Source organism: Pelecanus crispus, chromosome 1 (assembly GCF_030463565.1).
Source record: "Pelecanus crispus isolate bPelCri1 chromosome 1, bPelCri1.pri, whole genome shotgun sequence".
Classification (NCBI taxonomy): domain Eukaryota; kingdom Metazoa; phylum Chordata; class Aves; order Pelecaniformes; family Pelecanidae; genus Pelecanus; species Pelecanus crispus.
Window position 1 is genome coordinate 26,268,193 of NC_134643.1, and position 24,460 is coordinate 26,292,652.

Genomic DNA, 24,460 nt, shown 5'->3' on the forward strand with positions numbered 1-24,460 from the left:
ATCCCACTTCCTTCTGTCCTGAACCAGAAGCCAACAGGTGCTACTCCTTTACAGTCCATGGATCCCAAGTCAAATGAATAGCAGCAGTAAGGGAAACCTTTTCTGTCACACAACATTCAATCCAGAGATTTTTTGGCCTTTGTTATTTGTGATAAATAGTTTAAAACCTATTAACTTATAACTTTATGATCTAAATGCTGCAGTATTCTGGCAACATTCACCTTTTTGAATATGATAGGTAAAAATCACAGAGAAATATTGCTGGAGGCAAGAATCAAATGCAAGATATTTCTGGAGCCGCTTAGGTTGACAAATCATTAGATCCAAGCGGGACCTTAGATCTGAGTCACAGTTTATTTGTTGTTTTGTGTAACTGGATAGCAGGAGCAGAGTAAATGCCATTAGTCTATACTGTTGAGTGCTTCATAGTGGAACATGTATAGAAACTGTTTTAGTTGTTTCAGAATTCCAGCCTCCCAGTACCTTATCATTCTTATACAAAATGAGAGACATACGTTTCAATTTGGGGAAGAATGAGTGTTATGCCATTTCAGTGGAATGCGCCACAGCCAGTGCTGTGCATATCTGTGGAAAAATTTAGGGAGAAGTGGGCTTTAATTTGATGAACTTTGTTTCTGAAGCTATTTTGGTTCATACAATTCAAGGAGGAGACTCATTTCACTGCATAAATAGTAGAGGATTATAGCCGATTTGATAGTAAAAGTGCAGAGACAATCTGCATGTAATACTGTAATGTTATATGTTGGCAGTAGCAATTGCCATTCAGATGATCATGTGCAATTTATTTTCACAGCCATCCAACCTTAAAACAAGGGAAACACAGGGAAACAAAAAAGTTTTTCCTTAAAACAAAGGAAAGCTAGCCTGAAAATGTTTTAAACAAAACCAAAACCAAAATACGCAAGTAGTTAAAAAAGCCACCTCCTATATTGGATCACAGTGAGGTAGAGTAGAAAAGAAAATTGGCTATATTGTAGAACTGAGCAAGTTACAGCTCTCAGCTCATCACCACAGGATTTAGGAACAAACTCCTCTGTTCCCCAAAAGCACAAGTGTCAAAAGGCACTAAAATACTTTGTCTCCTTCCAAACGCTAGTAGGAGCAGAGGGCCACATTTGGAAGACCAACCAGATTGCCCTCAAAAGACAGTCCTGTTTGGTTACATCTCCTGACACACTTTGCCACTGGGCATAGTTTTCTCCCATGTAGCTCCTAGAGCTGCAGCTGTATTTTGTATTTTACTGGGAGTTACTCTAGGGCGGAAAGGCAGAGCCCCCTTCAGGGGCTTTGGGGTGATGCTGAAAGACTCCACAACATGTATTCAAATAATTTAGCTGTGGGAGCTGAATTGTCTAGATTCAGACTCCATGCGGACTGTGATCACATCAGCGGGCAGAGGAATGTAAAGGCACAATTCACCATAAATGTGTTTGGAAAAGTAGTGAGGATTTGTCTGCTCTCACCAAGCAAGCTTGGCAGAAGTAGAAAAGCAGGAGTCTTACAAGTGCTGATTTCAGGATCGTGCATGCAACCTTGTCAGCTCATATGATTTTATCATTAATTCCACAATATTTGCCATATTCCTAAAGCCTTTTTCCTGGGGTCAAATAATCTTCCACAAGGATCTGAAGTTTTGTTTTGTCAGGGGTGGCTGTTTTGGTGGAAGTTGGAACTGGAGAGGAGTGGGTTAAAAAAAATTACGATCTCATAGGTTACAAAATAAATTGTGAAAAAAAGGAAATTAAATTTGGGTTAAAAAATCAAATTATTTTAAATAAATGTCATGATTTTGGAAGCTTGTTGTGATCTTTGAGTAATTTGATTTAGTACTTGTTTTTCTTGGTCACCCAGTGAAGTTACTCATTATAGTGCATTCCTACAAAAAAAAAAAAAAAAGCAAAAATATAGGAACTATACATAGATCCATTAACTTAATGTGCTGTGGAGGTACAGTTGCAGACACTTTATGGGAAGGACAACTGTGATCATAGGAATATGTATAGTTTTGACATGCATCTATGGGAATGTAATTGTTTGTTGTTTTCAGAGAGTAAGAAACCAAGTGTAAGCAACAGATGTCAGACAGTTCAGGGTGATTTAAATCCTTAGCAGTTCAATATTATATTGGTCAAGATATTAATATGATTAGAATAAAATATATCTGGAACTATGGAAAGTTCTTTGATGTATTTCTAATACATTCATTCACTCTTCTGAGTTGTCTGCTGATGTTTGTCTGAAACATGTATTCACATTTTGCAAGTGTTTTTAAACTTTAAAAGAAATTGAAACCAAAAATTAACAGGCTTGGTGTTGGTATCTGGAACAGATACATATGAGTGGGCAAACACATCTCATGGTTTTGTTCTCTCTCAATTTAAATGCAAGTTCGGTAGGTGCGCTGTTTAGAAAATCATTCCTAAATATATTAAGCAGATCAGATTTAATGTTCTGGTTTGTATGGCAACTCTGAGACAGATGAAAAAAATAGCCTTTAAAAACTTACAACTCTGAAACCTATTCAGCTGGCAGCTGCTAACTTAGGCTAATATTTATACTGACCTCAGTACTTTTACTCCGAGCATTATGCTGTTAGCTGTTCCAAGTAGCCTTGAACTATGAAGATAGGGTTAGTCTTTACAAGTCACATTTTCTGTGAAGTGGCTATTGGGGACAATCTTTGCTGTCAGATAAATGTTTCTAAAGGAAGAATTACTGTTTAAATTGATGTGCCTCCTTGACAGAATGGGATCCCTAGTTCCTGTTAATTTCAGGAGGGAACTCTGTAGTATTATCTAAAAAGTCTTTCAGATTTGTTTTAAAAGCATTTACTTAAAGGCACCTTCTTTATGAAAAAGCAAAAGAAAAAGGCTATGGAGAATGAAGTCTGTTTTATTATGCCTTTTATGGCCTATTAATTTGTTACCATCTATTCTGCTTTGTTGATGAAATTTTAATTTTGCCCTTGCTTGAGCATATTGTAAGATTTGTATAAACTGCAGCTCACTGTGCTAACAGAAAGGCTCTTTTAGGATGAACAATTGGAGCTCATTTTGTTTCTAGAGGACATTTAAAATAACTTATGAATGAGAGTTGTCAGACATGAAATGCTGTATTAATTAAATCTTATTCTAGTCTTTTTGCTTCTCCAGCTAAACCAACCCTTTAGAAAAAAAATACATGGCCACCTTAATTATATAGGAGAAGACAAAAAGTATCCTTCACATTCCTTCGCCTGAATAAGAATAAGAACTCAATTCATCTAAATAATAACCCCATTAGCTGCTTAACTCAACAGTGTACATGGGAAAATTTTCAACACAGAATGTAAGAAAGTGTTGATTGGGTGGATCGTTTTCAAGGGTTTGTTCTTCTGATGTTCAAAATGATAATTTTAAGTAAATCTGATCTGGCAGGGTTATCAGCTTTGTACCATTTATGACTTATGACAAAAGTGTGTGTTCATATACATGCTAATGCTTCTTTATCTTTCAAAATACAGCAACAATACCATTCAAAAATAGATGACTTGATTGAAGAAACTGTTAAAGAAATTATTTCACTTCTTGTTTCAAAGGTAAAACAATTTAGATTTTCATTTATAATAAAGCAGAAAAATACATCTCTAATTACTGAACTTCTGAAATGTCTTTAACTGTCACACAGTTTTTCTGTACACAATGAGATTGGGGGGACAGCAACATGATTTGTAAATAACAGTCATCCAAATAATATCGAATTTACAAAATTAAATTTCACAACCCATTAGGTAAACTATTTCTGTGCAACTTGCTAATTGGATAAGTTTCTCTTCCATGTTTCTGTTATAGATAAGAACACTAGCAGCTAGCAGAACTGGCAGGACTTTATTATGTCAATATTATCTTAAGTAATAGCATGTTTTATTTGTTGTTTAATTTTTCACAGGAAAACTTTCTTCCTATCACTAAGTAATATTTAAATTTTATATTTAAAGATGCCAGAGTATCAGTATAACTTTTTAATGAGATTTTGCTCCACAAACCATTTAATTTAAAAATATTTTATACGTTGCTATTTCTTGAAATGGACTTTGTAGGGTTTTTTTATATTTAAAAAGAAAATATGTTTTCACATAACATAGGTGCTTGGAGAGTAAGTGAAGAAAACTTAAACAATGTTTTATGTTACTGTACTGTAGTACTGCACCTCTACTCCAGCAAGTGCTTGATAGAAAAGAAAAGCTTTCAGTCCCTAATAGTTCAAAGGACACAGCAAATGACAGAACAGAAAGATTTTATAAGACATTTTGTTACCTATGCATTGCAAACTACCCAGAAATACCTGATTTTCAAAGTAGGAGAAATAAGCTGTACATTCACAATTTATGAGTTAGTGGGAAAAAACAAGACTGTGGTCATATTTTCATCATGCCTTCATTTTCACTTGTTACAGCTTGCTGGCACAGGGTGGGGGGAGCAGGAATCTCCTTTTGGATTGACACCCACCACACTTGCACAGGAGTTGAAGAGGAAGAGTTTTGTAGAATTGTTGCAGAATTTTAAGCAACATGTGTCCACTTACTGATAAATGTGTAAAAACCACCCGCATTTTTTCTCTAAAGTGAAGTTTTGACAGGAACATAACTACAAATGGTTCGATTCGACAGTTTCGAGTTTTGCATGCCGCCTGTCATCAGTCCAGACTGACCTGTCAGTTTATGGGTTTAGTGTTCCTGAAGAGGAAGAAATGGGAATTTAATCAGAGTGAATCATGCTATTAAAAGTTAAACCTTTTCATTATTTTTTTTAATATCTGAGATTATAGAAGAAGGAAGAAAATAGTCATATTCCTCCTGAATGTATGTACAAGAAGTTCTAGAGACAACTGCCATCAATACAGAGGGATTTGCATTCTTAGGTATCACATATGCTATTACCAGAGGTTGAAAACTCGGAACAGGAAGCAAATATTCTGTGTCACTGGCTGCTTATTAGAAGCTTAACCAGTCTCTCCTCACTTGAGATGTGAAATGCCGGTGTCATCCTGATTGCTTCTTTCTCAAGGCAGAAAGCCTCTAAGGGTACAGAGGAAGGCTGATGTTTCACTCTTGGTTTTGGTGAGGAAAAATGCACGTCAACGTGCATAATACCCATGTGTGTGCATTTTTTTCATCTAATATATTTTTGTTGGTTTTTAGCCTTTGCCTCTGTATTATTTCCTTTGTGTTCCAGTGGAATAAGTGTTTCAATAATTGTTTTTAGCTGCAAGTCATCTATGAAAATGAAGAATACTTTCACTTCAGTGAGACTTTACTTGGTAAAGACTATGCTGTGCATTTTGTACGCAAGACTTACCAAGCTAAAGCATTTAACAAATCACAGGAATAGCACAAAACAGTGAAACAAAGCGCAGTGTGTCTCAGGGTAACCAGTTCAGAGAATGTGAGGTATATGCAGAAATGCTCTTAGAGCTTCACACGTCCGGTCACTGAGGTCTCAGAAAACAAGTTTCCAGCTTCATATCTAAACCTTTCGTTTAAATGGACATCCTTGGCACTGCAATGTTTTGATCTCTGTTCTTTTGTGTCCCGCTTTTATTGGAACCATTTGTTGGCACTGTGGACACCATGTTGTTTGTGAGATCAGCCCCTTCCATAGTGGATCTTTGTACAATAAGATTGAACGCCCTTCTGCAGAAAGGACCCTTGCCAGTCAGATAAAATGAGTTAAAGTATGAACGGCAGCTTCTCGCAGGCATGCAACGGCAAAGCAGAAAGCTGGTATTTGGTCTAATAAAGGGACTGTAATTATGCTGTGCATGGGGTGCAGAAACAACTGCTACTCTCTGTCATGATGTGGTTTTATTCCTTCATCAGCACCTACATGCTGGTGTCTTAATTAATCACTGTAAATATGACAGGTTAGATTGATAAATGACAAATGTAAGTTTGCACTTGCTCCTGCTCCTTGAACTGTTAAGAGCAGGGCTTATTGTAAAGTGATGATCTCCGTTCCTCTGGAGGTGACACTGTTGTGACACTGTTACAGTGCCCATTAACAGCATGCCAGATGGAATTTTGTTCTGTCCTCACACTCATAAAATGATACTCGTGGTTGTGGGAATGACTGTGTTGGGAACAAGGGATGACTTTTAAAACAATCTTCATATAAACTGGAAAGCAATTCATATGTGTAAAATAAATGCACCCGAATACAACAGCTGACAGATATTTTGTTATATACCATGAATGACTTGAGCAACATAACATCACAGAAGGACATGAGAAGGGGATTTGTTTGTTTTAAGGCTAATTTGGGGGAGTTTAAACATTAAGGCTATAATTAATGCAATTAATAAGATTTTTTTTGCTCAGAAATAAATTTTGGCAAAAACACCTTTTCATGCCACTTGCTGAGGAATGACACTACTCAGAGAATTGCAGGTGAAAGTATGGGGGGGTGGGAACTACACCATACCAGAGGTTTGGGTCCTACATTTTCTTGCCCCTTTTTGGCTATTGAATAGCAGTTCAACAGCACATGCCGTTGCTGAAGATGAGCTGACAGAAAACTCTAGTGCTGTTATACTGTTGGGTGAAATCAGAGCTGGGTTTCTATTCAATAGCAAAGGTAAGAGGAACATGATATTGAGCACCACCTTTAACAATTGTGATCCATCATCTTTGAAGCTGTGATCTTAGAAACTGTGGTCCTAGAAAATAACGTGTGTTTTCTACCCAAAATACATGCTGGGTACACACACTCCTCTATTTAACCACACATTCGAGAGGCAGCAAAGTGGTGTTGGGTAGCAGGTCCACATCAGGAGAATTTTTGGGTTGGGTTTCTATTTCTGTAGCGTTTCAGCAATGATTTCCATCAGTTTGATCAATAGGTGAAGCTGAGAAAAGAATGTTGTCCTTGATTTCAGCACTTTGTGAGATGGAGAAAGTGATCAAATTCACAGTTTGCATTGCCCTGCTGAACAACAAAAATCTGAGGAAGAAAAACTCACATTTTCATTCAAAATACTTACTTTTCATATTGTGCATTTAGATTTTTCTCTGTGCTTTTCCTCCAGGTTGTTTCGGTGTTAGAAGGTGTGCTGTCTAAACTGTCAAGATACGATGAAGGTACTTTCTTCTCATCATTAGTTTCATTCACTGTAAGTGTTTGGACTCACAATGGTTCTGTTCTTCTTTCTGTGCATAATTCTGAAATTGTGCACAATCTGTAGTAATAAGCACTTACTGTATGTTGTTTTATTTTTAATTTTCTAAAGGTGAAAGCAGCTGCAAAATATGTTGACGTTCCTGTAAGTACAACTCTTTTAATTTTTTTTTTCTAGTGTTCATAATAATTCAAAAAATTGGGGTTTTGTTAGCTCACATTTTTTATTGTTGACATTTTGCTTTCCTACAGAGATTCATTATAGCTTTACACAGAGTATTTAAACAGCCACTACAACCCTCAGAGGGCATTTCATTTCCCTCAAGCAACGAGTAACTCTCAAAGCAAAGCTTAGAAAGGTTATTCTCAATGCACTTTTTCAGTTGTGGAAGAGTGAGGATTGTAACTTAGATACTCGTTTGTAGGGGTCTTTCCATCATTTGGCTACATTGTTCAAATGTAGAGGATAAGCAACAAGTAAAAGCATCATACTTGAATATCCATTATTTATTGATTTCTTACTTCAGGACCGAATCTCGCTTATTTAATCCCTTGCTTGCTAAATCTCTATTTGACGTACCATTGCTTATGCAATGTTTGTGTGGTATAAATAAAAACTAAAAAGGGTAGCTGTTGGAGCTCTTTTATACATAAAAGCAAAATTCAGCTATTAGACTATTTTATTAGAATATCATAGTAGAGTATCTTTTGTTTAAAAAAGCAAGGAAGAATTTATTAAATATTTTCATTATCACTGTCAATAAGTATCCTTTGTTCTCTCACAAATCTGTGTTCTCATCCCTTTTTAATGTGATTCCAAAACAATCTTATTTTCTAAGCATAGCAAAAAATGGCTAAAATTATGATGTTAATGACCTTACAAGAAATAAAATTACAAATATAGAAGAACACCAGACATGCTAAGCTATGTGGTGGCCAGAAATCCTTTCAGCAGTTCTATACTTAAAAATATAATACTTGCAAGCTTTAATTAATTCATTTTTTTAAGTCCATGCATACAAAATAAAAGGAAAAATCTCTATTTCTGGAATTCATTATTTTGCCGTATTTGCTTTATTCATAAGATAACAAATTGTAATATTTTTGTTCGGATAATGTTTTCAGAATTTTTTGCTTATTTGGTTACCTGTGGACTTTTTGTTGAATTGTATGAATGCTCTTGTGTTTTATAAAAAAGAAAAAAAAGTAGGCCCAATCTTGCATTCAAAGGAATGACCTCGTATCAAATCCAGTTAATTTAGAATACCTCTTGTTAATATATTGTGCTGTGGAGCTGCCCCAAAAGGTCCTTGGTGAAGCACTTAAGACTCAAAAGCTTGAAGAAAAAATTACTGAACAAACTAGAAATTCATTGACTTCTTTCAGGTAACATGAAAAACTCTCCAAATTACATAGAATATCCATGAGAAGGAGATGTTGAAGTCTTTTACTGTTGGCCTGGATATGTTGACGTTGAAGTTAATGATAAAAATGAGACCGAAAAATACCTCTGCCACAAGCTCAGGGGAATATTGTGAGTCAGGTCACGCAGGGATGCACTGCTCCGGAAGGAGGGGAAGGCAGAGCAGGGAGGTGGTTGCTGGAGCCCTGTTGCCTTTCTCACCTTCACTGAACGGTGGTGCTTGGCCTGAAGAGACAACCAGATCATAGACAGGCTGTCAGGATCCTTGCATTTTTACAGTCCCTTCACTATCCCACACACCTTGCCCACAGCCCACGAGGTGAACTGGGCTATAGTACTACAGCTGTAAACTACAGGTGTAAACTGTACTTCAGGGAGGCTGTGGATCTGTCCAAGCAAACATCTTCCAAATTCTGGAGGACGTTTTCCCCTGGGTTGAAGGAGTTTTGTAGGCTGGGGTTTGGTTTTGCTTCTTCACATTCTTCCCCTTTTTGTGAAGATGCAGTTGAGGCCAAGAAGAGCCGTTACTGTCATAACTGACAGCAAGTGTCCAGTCTGAATAGAGTCTAAAATCACCACTTGTGGGAGTTACAAATGCCACCTGCAAAAGGAAGCTGTAAGTCATCACGTTACAAGGTCATCTCCTGGGCTCGCAACTGAAGTGAGAAGTGGAGAGCGGGTGGCACAGGGCGAGGGATTTATGCTGAGCTCTTGGTCGTGTGATGGTAACCTAGCAAGCCTGCACTGAAGCTAATTAAATGCCTCGTATAGCAGTATATTGAACTGATATAGTTTAAAATCTCTTCTTAAGTCTGTCGTGGTTTAGCCCCAGCCAGCAACTAATCACCACGCAGCCGCTCGCTCACTCACCCTACCCCGATGGGATCGAGGAGGGAATCGGAGGAGTAAGAGTGAGAAACACTCCTGGGTTGAGATAAGAACTGTTTAATAATTGAAATAAAGTAAAATAGTAATGCTAATAGTAACAATATAATAAGGATAATAACAATAATAATATACAAAGCAAGTGATGCCCAATGCAATTGCTCACCACCCGCCGACCGATACCCAGACAGTTCCCGAGCAGCGATCGCTGCTCCCTGGCCAACCCCCCCCAGTTTCTATACTGAGCATGACGTCATGTGGTATGGAATAGCCCTTTGGTCAGTTTGGATCAACTGTTCTGGCTGTGCCCCCTCCCAGTTTCTTGTGTACCTGGCAGAGCATAGGAAGCTGCAAAGTCCTTGACTAGCAAAAGCAGTACTTAGCAACAACTAAAAACATCAGCGTGTTATCAACATTCTTCTCCTACTAAATCCAAACCACAGCACTATGCCTGCTACTAGGAAGAAAATTAACTCTATCCCAGCCAAAACCAGGACAAAGTCCCTCCTTACCATACAGCTGTATATATGGAAGTGACTTAAAGGTGACCACAGTAGGAGCTTTCTTTTGATGTAGTTGTAAATATGTGCAAAGTTGCACTTTGTTAGATGACCACGTTCTGCCCCTGTTCCCCACCTCCATTCGAGGATCTCACTGGGTCACCTTAGCGCTGTCCTTGGGGTTTCTGAAACAGAGCTATTGATCACTTGATGGATCTGGGGGAGAAGGAGGTTGGGGGAGGCAAAAGGCCTTCGGGGGTTTTTTGAGTGTGTGAATTCAGCAGAGTTTTTGATCTTTGATTACCAGGCTCAATATTTGGCAAAGAGGTAAAAATATGCTGGTTTATAGTGAAATAAGAAGAAACTAACTAGACAAAAGAGATGTTAGAAGAAAATGAAGGTAGTACTGAGCAGAACGTTTTAGAGAGAGGATGAGAGGTAAAGGGGATAAAAAAGTTAAAAGGTAAATAAAAGATTCAAAAAGGATGAGGACATTCTTGGATGCTTCTTGGTCATTTTGAGGAAAAGGTTAATTCTATTAATATTGAGAGGGGATTTAGGCATTAAATAGCTGGGCACAAAGATGCACACTCACCAGAAGGCATCCCTCAACTTCTCAGGGCAAGGGTGGAAAATGGAGACACAGACTTGCAGTCCATTTGGCAGATATGTTTGTAAAAATGTTGCTATCTACCCTTCCATTCATTAATCTTGCCAGAGAATTATGAATAACTCCATCCAAAAAAAAGGAGTTTCATCTTTTTTTTTTTTAACCTGTTCAAGAAAACATTCAACGTAAGCCTCCATTTTTCAGAATGCTCTTTACGAAGTGGGACATACACAGACACAAGGAGCTCTCATTGCTTTCCCCAGCTATTCTGTATAGAGCTATACGGACACTGTGTATGTTTTGGTAATTGAAACACCAACAGAAATACTAGGAACAGTGCAAAATAACCCAGACTAAGATGAGTAACAAGAAAGAAGGCTTATGATTTCCTAAAAATAATACTGAAAAAATCTCGTTGCTATTATGCTCTTTTTGTTGGTAATTGTCACCATACGTTATGCTCTGAAGTGAAAGAAATTGTGGCTGCTGTGCATGTGAGCGAAACCAAATGTTTGGAGGAAAATAACACAAATGTTACAAATATAAGTAGTACACCAAGGATGCAATTTGTTCTCTTGTTAATGCTATATTTTGATGTTTGGGAATGCAGGAGCTGATTTGGGTTACAGGTTTTTTAAAAAAAACCTCAGTCAAATCCACTATAACTCTTTGTTAGTTTCTCTTAAAGCCCAAGCAATCCTTAGAAGATGTAGAATTACAACCTCATTTTTTTCTTTCTTCTTGATGTTCTGTTCACAAAGCCAGTTAATTAATGAGAATACGGAAAGAATGCAGTAGAATTAAGGGAAAAAAAATGTATATTGTTAATCTCAAATGATTATTATTCCTCAATCATGTAGATAATTTCATTGTGTTCAGTTTCTCATCATGTAAGTCAGTTTTGCACACAAATAATTGCGTTTCTGGCTGGTCATTTCTACACACATTTGCCTCATTTACAAATATAACCAGAGCAATTACTCATACAAATTGAGCATCCAGTTACATGCATATTTATATACTGCTTTTTGTTCGGAAAGGTATGTTTAAATCCCTTTGTAGGAGCCAGTAATCTATGCCAGTCATGTAGAGGGCACAGAAGGAACCTAATCCTCCCTCACTCATGTAGGCCACCTGTCATACCAAGTGCAGAGAGGCCATTTGAAGGACCCAGGCTGACAGCAGTGCACAGCTCGCACAATGCCAGGCCTCTCGCTCCGCTCTTGCCTTTATGTGGGGATCAAAGGTATGAAAAGGGGCCTCACACATGTGCCAGCATTTGACTTACGGGGTCCTGTAGAGGCCGAAGTAGGAACTCTGCCTCCTACCGGGCAGATACACATTGGGTCCTTCCAGATACCTCCATTTCCAAATATCACACTTGTATTGCATGGCCTCATTTAGCTGGCTTTAAGAAGCAGATGACTTTTTCTGGAAAATCGGTGTTTATTCAGGTGTGGCCATACCGTGCCATTCATTTTTAAGCAGGATTTACTTGGAGACCTCTGTTTAAAAATAAAGAGCACGGAACAGTCATTATCCTCGTGCTCAGGGCTTCTCCTGCCTTCCTCCTCCTCCTCCTCTGTATACCCCAACCTGGGAACTGGCCCTTCTGTTTTCAGATCCATAAAAACAAGCTATTGCAGAATTGGAGGGAAAGCCCTGCATCACCTGTTTTGAGTCAGCAGTGTTTTTGAGATATCTCTTACATGGAGATCAGAAGGATGGCTGCTAATCAGTAGGAAAGTGAAAATAACATAATTATTTGGGGGAAAAAAGCATATTTTAATGCCTGATTTTGTCATCATAACTGTAGCATTTTGAAGACCTTCTGCACTACAGAATCAAGATCCTGGTGCAAGCACTTGCATGCCTGTGTTGCCCCGTGAATGCAGTGATGCTACATGTGTATGAAAAACTGTTTGCGTAAATGCTTGCAGAATCACAGCTTAAGTTCTGCATGACAGTTCTCAAAATACACACATTTAGCCTTTGCCAAGGTTGCTTTTTCATCTACAAGAAGATGTATTAGAGGCAGGGAAAATGCATTGTATTTTTCCACTTCAGCAAAATACTATCTTTCATAACCGTGTGAGAATAAAATGTTACCTTTATAATAGACCGATTATACAAGTGATCCATCTTCCTGCCTGACTTACGTATTTTGATTTGAAAGAAATGAAGGGAGCGAGGATCTTGTCATGAGTACAAGTAGTTTCTATTCCAAAAATATTTTAACAGTATTTTAATTCTGTCATTCCAAAGCCCAAGTGATGAGCCTTGCAGAATATAGAGGAGAAATTCCAGGCAGGGAAATTTTCCAACGTGCTCCTTCATTTGGTCGTGGACACTGAATAAGGAGCTCCTGTGTTTCTCACAATAGCCCCCTCCAGCTCATCACTCCTTTTCATTTCATTGTTACATCCACGCTGTAGTTAAAACGTCTCCCTCCAGGATGCAGGGGAGGGGAAGGGGGCGGAGAGGAAAGCAAACACAAAATGGGATGAAGTTTGTTATTATATAGTTAGTCTCTAACATCTGTTCTCATCTTTGAAAAATTAATGCTTTGACAGGATAGCAACTAGGTAAAACTAGATTTTTTTCTTGGTAATATCAAGAATACAAGTTTGTTTAATACTTTCTGATGCTAAGAAATTTTCTGTGACAAATGCCAAAGTGAGAATAAACATAACTCAAGTATTTACAAATGTACACAGATTTTATTGAGATTTGTGACAAACTGTTGCATTGCAAAAAGCTGTGCAGAAACTTAGGTGTCTCTCTGCTGGATGGAAAGCCTAATATTAATGGCAGTATTAAGCTTGTTGCAAACCTTTCAGCTGCAAAATATTTGAACGCCTGGAAATCAAGGCAATGCAGCATTACTTTTGACTAGGTGCCTCAGGCAAATTTTGCCAGTGGGAGCGATGTGTGTCAATCATAATACAGCTTCTGCATCATCGTGGAAACTGGAATAATGTATTTGAACATTAGCCTCCTTGTTAAATAGACACTATGATAGTGTTTTCCTGTTTAAAGGGGCAAAGTTAAGCTGTTTCTTCTTTATCTGAATTCGTTGCTATGAAAAAGTGCCTGTCTATCTGGACCCACCTACCAGTGAATAGTAAAAGAGACAACCTGCACCTGTGGGATTAGGTGCAGCAGCAGGAAGTAAGAGCACTTGCAGTATATAATTAACAAGGATTTTTTTTTTTTTTTCCCAAACAGCATGTTCATCTTGCCAGGTTAACTAGTGATTAACCCTAAAAAAGAATGTGCTGAAGCCTACACCCTTGTTTAAACTCATTCACTCGCCAGTGTATTCAGTTACTTGTGTAACCAGTGACAAAGTAACCCTATTTACAACTCTTCATTTCCTGGTATTTTATTTGATGTCTTTGTGTTTCCAGTTTCTCCATTCATCTCTTTGTTTGGTTCTCTTTCATTTTCAGATAGGCAAAACATCTTGTCTGCTGTTCTGAATAAAACAAACCTTCAATAACTTTTTTATCTATCATATAAAAACAGTTTTTTACTTGGGGAAGTTTTCAGACAGAATACCTTTTTTTATACTTATCCAGATAAATATACCAGGTTAAATTCTTCTCCCAAAGCTGTGCAAATAACTCTGTCCCATTAACTTAGGCAGATGTTCTGCCAGAGATTCAGAGGAGCAGAATTTTTTATTTTGGGTATAGAAGTGGAGATTGAGTTGCTTAAGTCTGTCCGATGTTAGTAATGCAATGCCCCCTGTGACAGTTACTTAAAATATGTCTCAGTTTCTATTAATTTGTCTTTTAAGGTACATCTAATTGCTTCACTGTTTGGGGTTTTTTTTATTCTACATTAGCCTAGGATTTTTCTGAAGTTTAATAATCCAAAATAGTAGGGGAATGATAGGATCATGTAATCAGAGGTTCTCATCTAATACATAATCCCGCTTTTAAAAAAAAGTTAGAATTTGAAATATATAACACTAAGCCTGTTTTGATGCTTATAATAGCTTTCTTCTCTTCTTTCACGTGTTTAGAGAAAACAAATAAATTCAATGCGTGCAATATGGGGAGATAATGAAGTATTTGGTATGCTATTGGTTCATTCAATGTTTAATGTGTGTTTTGCCCACCATGAGCCGAGATGGTTAGCTTGCAATGATTTGGGTGAGTTTTTAAAACGGGGAGTCATACTGTTGGAGTATTGGTAACTTCCTTACGCAGACTATTTCTACTGTAGGCAGACACTGTTTAAAAGGAAAATTAATTTTTTTTTTCAACAGCAATTTTCAAAGATAATTATCCTGCACACATTAAAGAAGGATGAAGTGTTTTAAAGAACTGTAATTCTAATTGGTAAATGTCACCAGCTGTTGCAGTTACTCTTACTTGTGTATATTCTTTTAATGATTACACTCCTGTGCCACAAGCTACATGAAAATATATTCACTAGGTGTGAAATTCCCATATGTCACAGCTTCAAGACTAGGTAAACATCTCAAAGATAAGGGGAAAGTTAATGCTGATGGGAAATGTTATTCTTCTAGCTTTGGCTGTCTGCAAGATGAACATTTTTTATTGAACTGAGTAAAAGAAAAAATTGCATGAATTGGAAAACCATGAAGTTTTAGCATTCAGTGGAAGATTCATTTTTACATATAATGTATATCTCCAAGAGCTGTAATCAGCCTTTCATTTGTTAGATTATCTCCTTTACCCACCCCCTGAGATTTCAAAATATTTTCCCATTATGTCTCCAACTTCAAACTAGTCCAATTCCTCTAAATTGCCTATCAAGTTTTAGAAAGTACATAAAGTTTCAACACTGGTTTATTCTTTTCTACCATCACAAATGAGTATGCTAAAGGAATATATGGAGCTTTCTGTTTTGAATCTCCTAAATCGCTTTATGATTTAGTTTAATTTTAAAACATTTCTGTCACATTTTAATGAAGAAGGCACATTTTTATGAATGAAATCTATTGATTTCCATGAACCAGGTTTTCCAACAGAAAACTGTTTATCTATTGTAATCTTACATTTTTATTTCTATGCTTAGGATCAAGGTGTGTAACTCAGATGTAAATATAAAAGGTCCTGCTTTCCTCTTAAGAGTTTCATGTAGGCATGTATGTATGTGATAAGTTTTTGAAATGAGCTTTCATTGCCTCTGGAATGACCAATCTAAATGTGCCAGAGACATTTCGGTTTTTCAGTGTGAGTTTTGGAGATGCTAGGAGTGTTAAACCAGGCCATCATTCCACATTTAACTGTTACTTTTAAGAAATGAAACTGCCATTGATGCACATGTATAAATGAAAAAGAAAATCTTCATATTTTGGATCATATTCATATATGTGTCTGTGGTAGATTCAGGAAAAAAGAGATGAAGCTCATGATCCAGGAGGTTTCATTCACTGCAGTTTCGAGGGGAGAATGCTCTCATCCTATTATTGTAATGACAGTTTCTGGACAGGTATTAGTTTGGGCATGTTGCAACTTTCTTTCCCTCTTGTGCTCAGACCTGTTTATATACATTGTAATATATTACATATAAGATAATAAGGAATGAAAAAAATCAAAAGTTATACACAAAGTAGACTAGAAAGAAAGCCTTAATATAAAATTATGTGTAAATATTTTAACTATATGAGCATGTTTATGCATACAGGCCTTTAAAATATGCTAAATATTTTACACGTACAGCTTTGTACGTATGCTGTTTTCAGACAATAACAGCTTCTGAGAAACAGAGATGACTTATGCCTGGGAATTCAGGGACTGGGTATAGCTGTTTTCATCCTCCTTCCCTAGAGCTGTTAATTATTCTGTACAGAGTCAGTCTTAGCCAAATCTGAATCCCCTATAAATAGCTTTGTGCTAAAGCTTACTGTAAGGTATTGTAAAACTTAGCCTCCTTTTGCATGCCATGAACTTTAAAAACTTACTATTTGGGAGCAAGTGATACTTTTACAAACCTGCTCACACAGAGGGCATTTACAGAAGACTTGCCAATGTGCTTATGTTTGTTCTTGGTTCCTTTTAAGGTGAACTCCTGACCAGTTCTGCGTACGCTGCCAGGAAAGGGGATGTTGCAGGCTGTTAGGGGCAACATTCTGTGGCTACAGAGGTCCAGAAGTCCCAGCTGGGCAGGAGAGAGCAGTTTCAGCAACCACTCTGGCTGGTCTGACATAGTATCACATACACATGACATATCCTAGACTGTCCCATGTTTGGGAGCGTGGTATGAAAATTATGCCTACTCTGCTATTCATACAGACCATAGATCGGTACAAGAAGGGAAACATTTCAGCCCTTGCTTCTTCCCTAGTCATTCTCTGAGCTGATTGTGCCAGTGCAACAGTTTCAGAAAAATAGGGGTACAGGTCTACTCTCATACCAACCTTTTTACGCCGTTGCTGTCAGAGAAATGCTTGAACTTAGTTTGAATAGGAATTAGTAGAAGCTAACCTCAAACATAAAATTCAGCTGTACACTGGAAGCAAGTCTGAGGCAATGCAAAAGGAACTGAATGCTTTTTTGAACCATTTTCTGAATGTGGTAGCAGGATCTGGACTTTGAGGGTGGAGTGGCTATGAGAGCCTCACTAAAAAAAAAAAGGGGAAAATGTCCAAGTTTGCCATTGACGTTATCAGAGCCAAGACTTCATTCCATTACATATGGCAATGTAGATTTATGACTCAAAGCATCCATAAATTATAACATTGAGAACGTTATTAGTAGTGAACCCTCCTGAACTTGCTAACTAACCCAGAATTCACAGTAGATTTAGTAAATACAATTTATACATGTGTGAACATTGTAATATAATCTCAGTTTTCATTATGTTTAAGTATGGAATCATAGAATCATTTAGGTTGGAAAAGACCTTTAAGATCATCCAGTCCAACCATTATAACTTCTTGTAAGTCTCAACTGTTACGTGGTCTATCTCTTTCCCTTCCCACTACTTTCTCCCCTTACTTTATGTCTCCACAGAAACCAGGGATGGATCTAGCAGATACCTACATTATGTTTGTTCGACAAAACCAGGATATACTTCGAGAAAAGGTCAATGAGGAAATGTACATAGAGAAGTTATTTGATGTAAGTAACTACCCTTTCAAAACTTTCTGGTATTATTACTACATCAGAAGGGATAAGCTGCATTTTGATGATATTCAGCAAGCCGTTCAGATGTTCTTCCCTGTTGATCATTTTTTCTGATGCTTTTTATTTACCATCTTCAGCTGTAAAGGATGGCTTTTCTTTAAACATTTTCTGCATGAAACTTCTAAGTGCTAGAAGGCATAAATAAAATTGGTAGAAGATTATTATTCAAAGTAGTAATTTTTCCACTGTGAGCAGTCTAATTTTATTCCATGTTACGATTTTGAATGTGTTAATGGAGACAAGTGGATTGGTGTGGTTTGTGGACTCCATTGCAGACCTAATTTCCCTAAATAAAGAACTTGTACACATCACTGCCTGCTCATATACAGAAAGAGGCCAGTTACTCCAGGTGCATCTACAGCTTTGACCAGTACTTTCATGGAACGACTTTTAGAATTTTGTTTTATGGATTTTTAGTTTAAGACTTATAATTTCTTAAAGTTGACCAACCATTTATTGAATTGTTGAACTTGTTTTCAAAATTCTAGTCCTGCTTCTGCAAGTTCAGAGTAATCCTCTTCCTCAACCTCGAGGCCCACACATTGCTAGCCAGCCTGTATCTTCACAGTAATTTCCCTCAGCTTTGATACTGGCTTCCACAGCTTCCCTCCACTCATTCCTTTGCCCTGATTCCTCCTCTTTTTGTTAGAAATGATCGCTTGCTCTACCAAAATTTTCCTCATACAAGGCTCTCCTATAAGGCAACTAGCAAGTGTCTTGGCCATATTTCTGCTCATTTAAGTTCTGACATTAATTTATGTCTAGTATGTCCCTTTCTGAGTTGTCTGAAGGAGAAGCTGTAGGCAGCTGAAGTTGTAGCTTCTGTATAAATTCAAAGCACTACACATGTAAAATATGTCTAAAATAAAAGTTATTTTATTATAAACTTGAATCAATTTACATGCCAATTATGTCAGTCACTTATAATTATGTAGGAATTTGAACAGGGAAAGAAGTCATCTCTGGCACTGTGCAATGCAATTTATTACAAAACAAATTCTGGAACATAATACAGACTTTGAAATGTATTTATTTGTGTGTCATCTCCTAAGTATTTTAGAAAGCTTTGCTGGCAGTTTCATTTAATTATGCAAGTTACAGCAAATGTTTTCATAACAGCAATTCACAGCCTTTACTGTGACACTACAGTTGTGGCAGTCACAGAAGGTCCCATAACATAGACTCTCAGCCGTGGTATGTCATGTCAGTGTTTGTTGTTTGTTAGGCTGGGTGGTCAAAATGAGACTTATCTCTCAGATTTTGTATTTCCAGACACTCCCAGGCAGCTTTACAAAAAAAAAAGTATCATCTGTTTTAATAAGCTAAGTGCTAATATGTGTGAAAAGAATGATTTTATAAAAGCTTTGATGCCCTGCAGGGGTAGAAAAATTATCATCCATCCAGCTGGCACCTTCACAAAGTACTAAAACCATATTAGCAACTTCTGCTTCAGTTTGCTTTTGCACTGAATCTGCAAGCATATGTTTCATTTTCAAGATTCTATTTTTTTGTTTTTCTTTGGGGTTATTTTTGCTTATGTTGTAATTTTCTGAATGTTAATAAAATTATGTGTCTAAGGCCAAGTCGAACTCTCACTGGAGAGACCACATTGACTTTGTTGATGTAGTGGGTTTGGACCAAGCCTTAGGCTATGTCCATAGCAGTGGACCACCAGCAGGTGACCATCCGTACCATTAAGCTGTCAGCATGGTTCCTGGTGTGATTTTGGGTTAGGCCAACTAGCTCTAACCCAAGGACAGAGCCTCAGTACGATTGGGTTAGCATGGGTTGAGCACCTCTTCCAGGTTTGATTTCAGCAATCAAGCTTTTCAGCACAAGAAAACATCTCCTGTATGAATGCAAGCCATGACATAGCACTTGTCTTTGCAAAACCATTCCTGTCCCCTTTTACTCAGTCGTATGCATTGTATGCTGTCATGGCCAGTGCTTGTAGCCGTAAGGAAAGAAAAAAGATGTACATGATAAGTATTCTGTGTATCAAATATCTATTTGTATCTTTATTTTTCTTCATATATGGTGGTCTCACATTTCTACGTAACATCACACTAGGAGATATAACCAACTGGACAGAATCAGATAAATGCACTAACAAATATGTAAGTTCATAGCTTGCAGAAATTTCAAACAAAGGCATCTCACTGTGTTAACTCACCTTTCCTGAGATTAATTCAGATTTAGAACAGTATGACTGAGCAAGATTTTGCCTATGATTTTTGGAAGTGGTTTTTAAATTAGTGATATAACAAAACCTAGTTACTGTTTATAAATTCAATTCTATCAAGTTATATTTCAGTAGAAAGAATAAAATATGTTCAAGTTTTTATGTAAATATACTTCAAGCCATTTGACTGGGTACAGTTATAGAACACTTGATTTCCCCTTAAAATACATTGTATTTCTAAGAAATCATCAGCCAAGTGAAATAGGAAAAGTGCACGTCTGTGTTTCAGCCAGGGAAACACTTCATCCAGAATAACCAAAAAACCCAGACTGTTCTGTATGCTAGCAGTGATAGTTATAAATATAGACAAGATCAGGCCCCAGACATTATTTTAATCCAAAAACTGTGTACTTGCACACTTATGCACAGATTTCATTGACTTGATTCAGGGCTGGTATATACTGACAGCTATTACAGTGACCAAGAGAACGGGCTGTCTATCACATGAAGTAATGTACACACCAAAGAGGTGTGTACATTTCATTTAAATTGAAGAATACTATTGATACAAGTAGAAATGTCTGCCAGTGGGTCACAAACACATTAAGGCTAGAAGTTGGAAAATTTTCTGTCTATCTGAAAAGTCTCAAACTGGGGAGAAGACAAAAAATGTGCATTGTTTTCTGGTGGTGCTTGATAAGCCTGGAAAAGCACCACCATGCTATACAAAAAGTGAAAAATCAGGAGAATGGAATTTAAGCTTGAGATATGAATCCTTACATAGGAGAGAGGCTCAAATCTCCAGGGGACTTCGAAAGACGACTGGGCTGCTAGTTTTTTCCACACTTTTCAAACCATTTAAATCATGCTGTGCTTCAGTTCCTCTGCTGATCATGCAGCAGAACCAAGGTGGGTTTTTTTTCCTTCCTTTTCTCTGAATAACTTGGCTTATGGGTGCATTTCATTCTTCACCTCCTCTGGAAGGGGTACAGACAGCACGCAGAACAATATGGCGTGGTGCTCCTGGTAGCACTGGTCTCTACAAGGTCAGTCTTCTTGTTCTCAGTCTTAACCACCAGATTTGGAGTCACAGAGTTTTTTGCTTCGTCAGTTTGTCAGAGACACGTAGGACTTTTTGTCTTCCTTTGTGGTGTGGGACGTGGTCGTCTTCCTAAGATCAGCTGGGAATTTTACCTATCAAATTCCTTTCTGTCACAGAAACTCAGGACACTTACCTCCTACTCTCATGCTGTAGAAGCTTATAGTTGTGGGGGTTTGCTTGTTTGCTTGTTTGTTTTTAACACTGCAGATCTTAAAGAGCAGAGAAAGGTATTGTAATGTGTTGTGTATGTGGATGGTCTGCAGTAGCTCTGGGCTAAATGTCTGCTCCATGTTCATGATTTCTGTAGGCTTAATTCAATGAACGGTCCATGTGATTCCTTCCAATCCCATACTCTGCTGAAGTAAACTAAGACAATGAAGTTACGTTGGGGCAAGTTTCTCTAATAAACTCAAATAAAGCAAACTTTTCTACCATTAATGCTGCAGTGACTCAGGTAGATTTAATATATAACAACTAAATTATGAAGACAGGCACTACAGGGTTTGTTTACTGACTACAATTTTTAATTGTGATTGAAAGCGTCACGCACTGAAACTTTTTTAAAGTTTAATCACTTAAACCAAGAACTCATTTTTAAAAATCATGTTTAGTAAAATATTTTAGAAACAAAGTTGCACTTTAATTTCTTTTTTTTTAATCAGTATTTGAAAAATACTTATTTTCAGAAAAGGCTGCAGAAGTAGCAGTTGGTGAATGGGAAAATGAAGTATTTAAATAGAATTACACAAACCTAGAATAAATCTAAAATATTACTGATTATTATTAAGGCCTCTCTTATAATCTGCTTGATGGATGATATAAGAACATTTGTGCAGCCTATCAAAGAACAATGCCATGTATCTGATCACAAAATTAACAGATGTAAAAAATATCCAACTATGAAAATCCCGTGGGGTCCGGTTCTACACTATCAAAATCAGTGGGAGTTTTACCATTAACCTCAATAAAAGCAGTGCTGTGTCCCTAAACATGCCAGGTTATCATCGCTGACTAGACTTAGAGTCACATTTCTACCTGAATTTTTAAGATGGGACCAATAAGTCTTCCTACTCCTGAGCATTTTAAATTAAATTAGCCTTATAAATTAAAAACTGTTTCCTTTAAAACAAAATTGGATTTTGCTAACAGACCCCCGATTTAAAAAGATAAGTAATTTTGCATAAAACATCAATGCAATACTTACTTTCTGTAGTAATGTAAAGTTCCTAAGTGCCATTTGGGTATATTCTCATTTTCTCGTACCTGTTAATTGCACGTGAAATATGGATGTTCCTGTCTGAACACAGAAAAAATTCGTTTCAAACGTTTTCCCTTCAAAACCCTTCTTGGTTTATTTACCGTTAAGAGCATTATCCTATAGGTTATATTTGTGTTGGATCTGTTGTGAAAAACTTAGAGTGCAAACAGATGTACAATTCCAATTTTACTAAGACTATATATGCAATGAAATCTTTATGCAATAATTGATTGCTGCTTTGAGAAATAAAGAATAGTGTAAGAGAACCGTTGTAACGCATCGGTGTTTTACCATTGATACATCTTGAAGGTTTTACAATTTTTTGGGGCTCTAATTCCTGGGAAACCTGTGCACAAGTGTACCTTGAACACAGAGTAGTCAGAGTGTGCATCCTGGAAAGGTCGGCATTGGCAAACAGGTCCCTTTGTTATCTTCTACAAGATGGCACCTGTTAGCAGATGTTGCCTTTGGCCCTGATCGTCCATCTCTTACGGCTGTTAAACTGGTGTGGCGCAACTGAGTAGTCCTGTTGACTTCACAGGGACTGCTCACGTAGGTGAACGTCCTCGGGGTTGTGGCCTCGTGCAGGGTAACGATTCGACAAGCAGTGTAAGAGATGTTAATGGCAGGGGACTCATACAACTTTCTCTGGAGTGCAGAAAGACTGAACGTCTTCATGAATAGTATAAATGCTTAAGCACTCCAGATCTATGTAACTGCTTTTGGCTTTTGTATTTCAAAAATTCAGATGTAATGTGATATTCTTTTTCTGTCAAAAAAATGCTTGTATTTTCTCTCGAATGTGCATTAAATGCTAGTAGTGTTCCCATATCACACCCATTATTTTCCTTTTCCGTTAGTAGCAGGGATGGACGATTTAAGTTTAATGATGTACTTGAGGTTATTTGAGGTAGTAATTATTCTCCAAAGATTACTATGTCATGTACTTCATTCTATGCCTAAATGGAAAGATGAAGTACTCATTTGATTCGTTTCTGTTTGCCATCATATCTGCAAGCACATTTTTAGCAAATGCTTTATTCAATTGGATCATTTTTCTAAGTTTTCTGACCTTTTACAAAAAATGTGTTAAAAATGAACAAATGCTTCCCCCTGGCCAAGTGAGTTAATCTTCAGCTGCTGTTACACAGCTAAGAGGAACACATATTTCAAATGTGAGTTTTCTGTAGTACCAACTCCTTGTTCTGTCCATGTCTACCTCAAAAGCACCATTACTGTAGTATTTAGTGTTCAACAATGTCTTTCTAGAAAACTTCAAATGTGATTTTTTTTCGTCATTCTCAAATTGTTTCCTGTCACATTAATTCTAATAAGTAATCTTCACTTTCATTGTTATGTAATTATTTGCAAGCGTGTGATTTGAGAAAGGTCTACTTTTTGATCTAGATTATATGCCAAGGCAACTTCAGCAAGCTGAGACTAGGTAGAACTGGTTAAAGGCCACATTTGAATCAAAAGCTCTGTTTGTATTAACCTCTGAGAAACATGAGAGGACCGTGCCTAATTACTTAAAAGAGACTCCACAAAAATGGATTGTAGCTTGTTGATCTTCTTATTTCTTTGATAACTCAGAATAATCTTCAAGAAATATGTGGGCTTCTTTCTCAGATTCTTGAAATTTGATCACGGTGCAAAATTGTCCTTTGGCGCAAACCCAGAAATACACATCTTTGCATGATGCACCTGGACATATGTGGCAGGTCTGGTAGAATCAGCTAATTAACAACACAGGCTTAAACAGGCACCTCATCTGGCAGTGTAGTTAGTTGCCTGATGGTGCTCAGCAGGGTTTGGTAGTGCTTTTTATTTTTCTATCCTAATGGTCTGCTGCCCACCTAATTTTGCCTTATTGTCAGCCACTACTTACCGCAGCTTGAGGCCCTCCCAGGAGGCTAAATTATTATCAAAGGATTAGGGAGATGTAGCCTTGCAGCTCTGACATTTCTGATTACTTGTCTATGCCAGAACACTAATTAGCTGTGACTAATTAAGAAAAATGTTCCTGCCATAGAAAACCATTTAAAAGAACTGAGAAGTAGAAAAGCAATTGAAAAGCTGAGCAGTGCTCAGATTTGCCGATGCTCTTTAGATTTTCACCAAAGTCTTAACTCACCTTTAATTATGTCTAATATTTTATAGGG

At 37.3% G+C, this 24,460-nt stretch overlaps 1 protein-coding gene across 13 annotated transcripts in view; it reads left to right on the forward strand.

Annotated features, from left to right (window-relative positions):
- CADPS2 (calcium dependent secretion activator 2) overlaps positions 1–24,460 on the forward strand; it is a 335,485-nt gene that overhangs the window by 295,530 nt on the left and 15,495 nt on the right. For all 13 annotated transcript variants that reach the window (XM_075727943.1, XM_075727950.1, XM_075727951.1 and 10 more), the window contains 4 exons: positions 3,524–3,598; positions 7,084–7,167; positions 7,285–7,317; positions 17,583–17,690. In XM_075727943.1, coding sequence (XP_075584058.1) covers positions 3,524–3,598; positions 7,084–7,167; positions 7,285–7,317; positions 17,583–17,690 — 300 coding nt within the window. The remainder of the gene's footprint in view (positions 1–3,523; positions 3,599–7,083; positions 7,168–7,284; positions 7,318–17,582; positions 17,691–24,460) is intronic.